This window comes from Sardina pilchardus, chromosome 11 (assembly GCF_963854185.1).
Source record: "Sardina pilchardus chromosome 11, fSarPil1.1, whole genome shotgun sequence".
Classification (NCBI taxonomy): domain Eukaryota; kingdom Metazoa; phylum Chordata; class Actinopteri; order Clupeiformes; family Clupeidae; genus Sardina; species Sardina pilchardus.
In genome coordinates this window covers 1,197,921-1,200,420 of record NC_085004.1, presented here as the reverse complement: position 1 = coordinate 1,200,420, position 2,500 = coordinate 1,197,921, and the positions used below count along the sequence as shown (strand labels likewise).

The window sequence follows — 2,500 nt, the reverse complement described above, 5'->3', positions numbered from 1 at the left end:
GTGTGTGTGTGTGTTTGTGTGTGTGTGTGTGTGTGTGTGTGTGTGTGTACCTTAGTGAACATGGGCTTGCCGTGCTGGGTGACCATGGTGCAGTGGTCGCAGTCGATGGTGACGCTGGCGTTGTGGAACGACTCTTTGGAGTGATGCAGCACATAGTGCAGCTCTGAGACTCCGCCCTCAAACACCGTACTGAAGTAACGAGGGATGAGCGTCCTTCCGATCGCTGGAGGAGGAGAGGAGAAAAGAGGAGAGGAGAGGAGAGGAGAGGAGAGGAGAGAAGAGAAGAGAGGGAGAGAGAGGAAAGGCGAGGAGAGGAGAGGAGAGAAGAGAAGAGCGAGGAGAGGAGGGAGGGAGGGAGAGAGAGAGAGAGAGAGAGAGGAGAGGAGAGCGAGGAGAGTAAACGTACAGTAGTAATGTGTTATCATTGATTTCAGTTAGCACGTCCACCAAAAAAAGTGACCGAGACATTTAACCCTCATGTTGTCCTAAAATCTTACGACGTTCGTTGTCCTTGGGGTCAATTTGACCCCAGCTACAAAAAACTCTCAAAAATGATTAAAATGATTTTTTTTACCCAATTTTTTTTGTGGTAGGTACTTAACAAGAGTGTAATAACCACTATCAAAAGCCCTACAAAACAATCCCACCCCCCCACACCCCTTTATGAACCCTGGAACCCTGACTGGCAATATGGCCAATCCAGTGTCAACAGCCCAAAGGCTGACTTTTTGGACTTTTTCAGACCTGCCAAAATAACTTATATGTAATATGTACTTGTATATGAAATAATGATAATAGCTACATGTTCTCATACTATTACAATAATAATATCCATAATTTGTCAAATATTCATTTTCATCATGTTTCATAAAAATGGGGTCAAATTGACCCCAATACCACCAACGTAACTATTTTTTTTACAGGACATTGGAAACATATTTTTGTGCAAATTTCATGTTTACTCTGTTGTACCCTTCAAATGAGGAAAAGTCATGAAACTTGAAGCAAAACAAAAAAAGTGAACCATATATTTTATGATGTTAAACACTGCTTGGGGTCAAATTGACCCCAAGGACAACATAAGGGTTAAAAAAAAAAAAAAAATATCTTGGGAGACGTGTGTTCAAAACGAGTACAAATCATAATGCAAAATTGAACGAGGCTATTACCTGGACAGATATTTACTTGGAACTATATTCAGCCTCATCACAGGCGAAGCACCGCTAGATAGGCGCAAAGTTCTCACGCAGCAGCACTTGAAACCCATCCCGTGAAGTTCCAGTCGAATCTAGAAGTTGGGAGTTTTCAAGTGCTGCATGAGAATTTGCGCCTATTTAGCGGTGCTTCGCCTGTGATGAGGCCGAATATAGATCCAAGTAAATGTCTGTCCAGGTAATAGCCTCGTTCGATTTTACATTATGATTTGTACTCGTTTTGAACACACGTCTCCCAAGATATATTAAAAAAAAAAAAAAAAATGTCTCGGTCACTTTTTTTGGAGGACGTGCTAACTGACTCCCTTCATTTACAGCAACTGTGCTAAGCTAAAGCTAAAAACGCTGCTCCCAAAGCAGGACAAAACCCGGACGGATTTTAACCGGGTTTTTTTCACTGTTCTAACTCTGGGGGTGACCGAGACTGGCTTAATTTCATTTTTGGGTGGCGTATTCCTTTAAAACTGGCCTGGAGGCCGAATTGAACTCGCCCACAACATGTGAGGCTGCTGGGAAACTCAGTGTGGACTTGCTCCATGGACACGCTATGAGACCTTGAGAGCTTTTTCACAATGACGACCAGGTGAGCCGTACACAATGACGACCAGGTGAGCTTTACACAATGACGACCAGGTGAGCCGTACACAATGATGACCAGGTGAGCTTTACACAATGACGACCAGGTGAGCTTTACACAATGATGACCAGGTGAGCCGTACACAATGACGACCAGGTGAGCAACGATGGCTATTCATGCACATGACCTGAGCTCACTCCAGTTGAAGAGAAGCTACCGCTCATATCCATATCACGTCTGTTTACAAGACACCTTTAAAACACAAACCGAAAACAGCCATTCGTGTTTTGGTCAGACGAAGGATGCTCTGTGTGTGTGTGTGTGTGTGTGTGTGTGTGTGTGTGTGTGTGTGTGTGTGTGTGTGTGTGTGTGTGTGTGTGTGTGTGTGTGTGTGTTTGTCTGTGTGGGGGGGGAGTAGCTCCAGATGAGGATCAGGCAGTGTGTGTGTGTGTGTGTGTGTGTGTGTGTGTGTGTGTGTGTGTGTGTGTGTGTGGAGTAGTTCCAGTAGGATCAGGCGGTTGCTAGTGTTGGTGAGCATGCTGTTCAACATATGCTTCTCAAGTGATGTGCACCCAAACACGCAATTTACAAATAATTAACGCCGCGCTAATTACAGCATTAAGACCCAGCACAGCACACCTAGGAAGCATGCCAACATGCACAGCCAAGAAGATGGAGAGAGAGAGAGAGAGACAGAGAGATGGAGAGA

The 2,500-nt window shown here is 44.6% G+C and overlaps 1 protein-coding gene across 4 annotated transcripts in view; it reads right to left on the bottom strand.

Moving 5' to 3' along the window:
• LOC134095680 (LIM domain-binding protein 2-like) overlaps positions 1-2,500 on the bottom strand; it is a 34,431-nt gene that overhangs the window by 10,826 nt on the left and 21,105 nt on the right. For all 4 annotated transcript variants that reach the window (XM_062549342.1, XM_062549344.1, XM_062549343.1 and 1 more), the window contains exon 3: positions 51-223. In XM_062549342.1, coding sequence (XP_062405326.1) covers positions 51-223 — 173 coding nt within the window. The remainder of the gene's footprint in view (positions 1-50; positions 224-2,500) is intronic.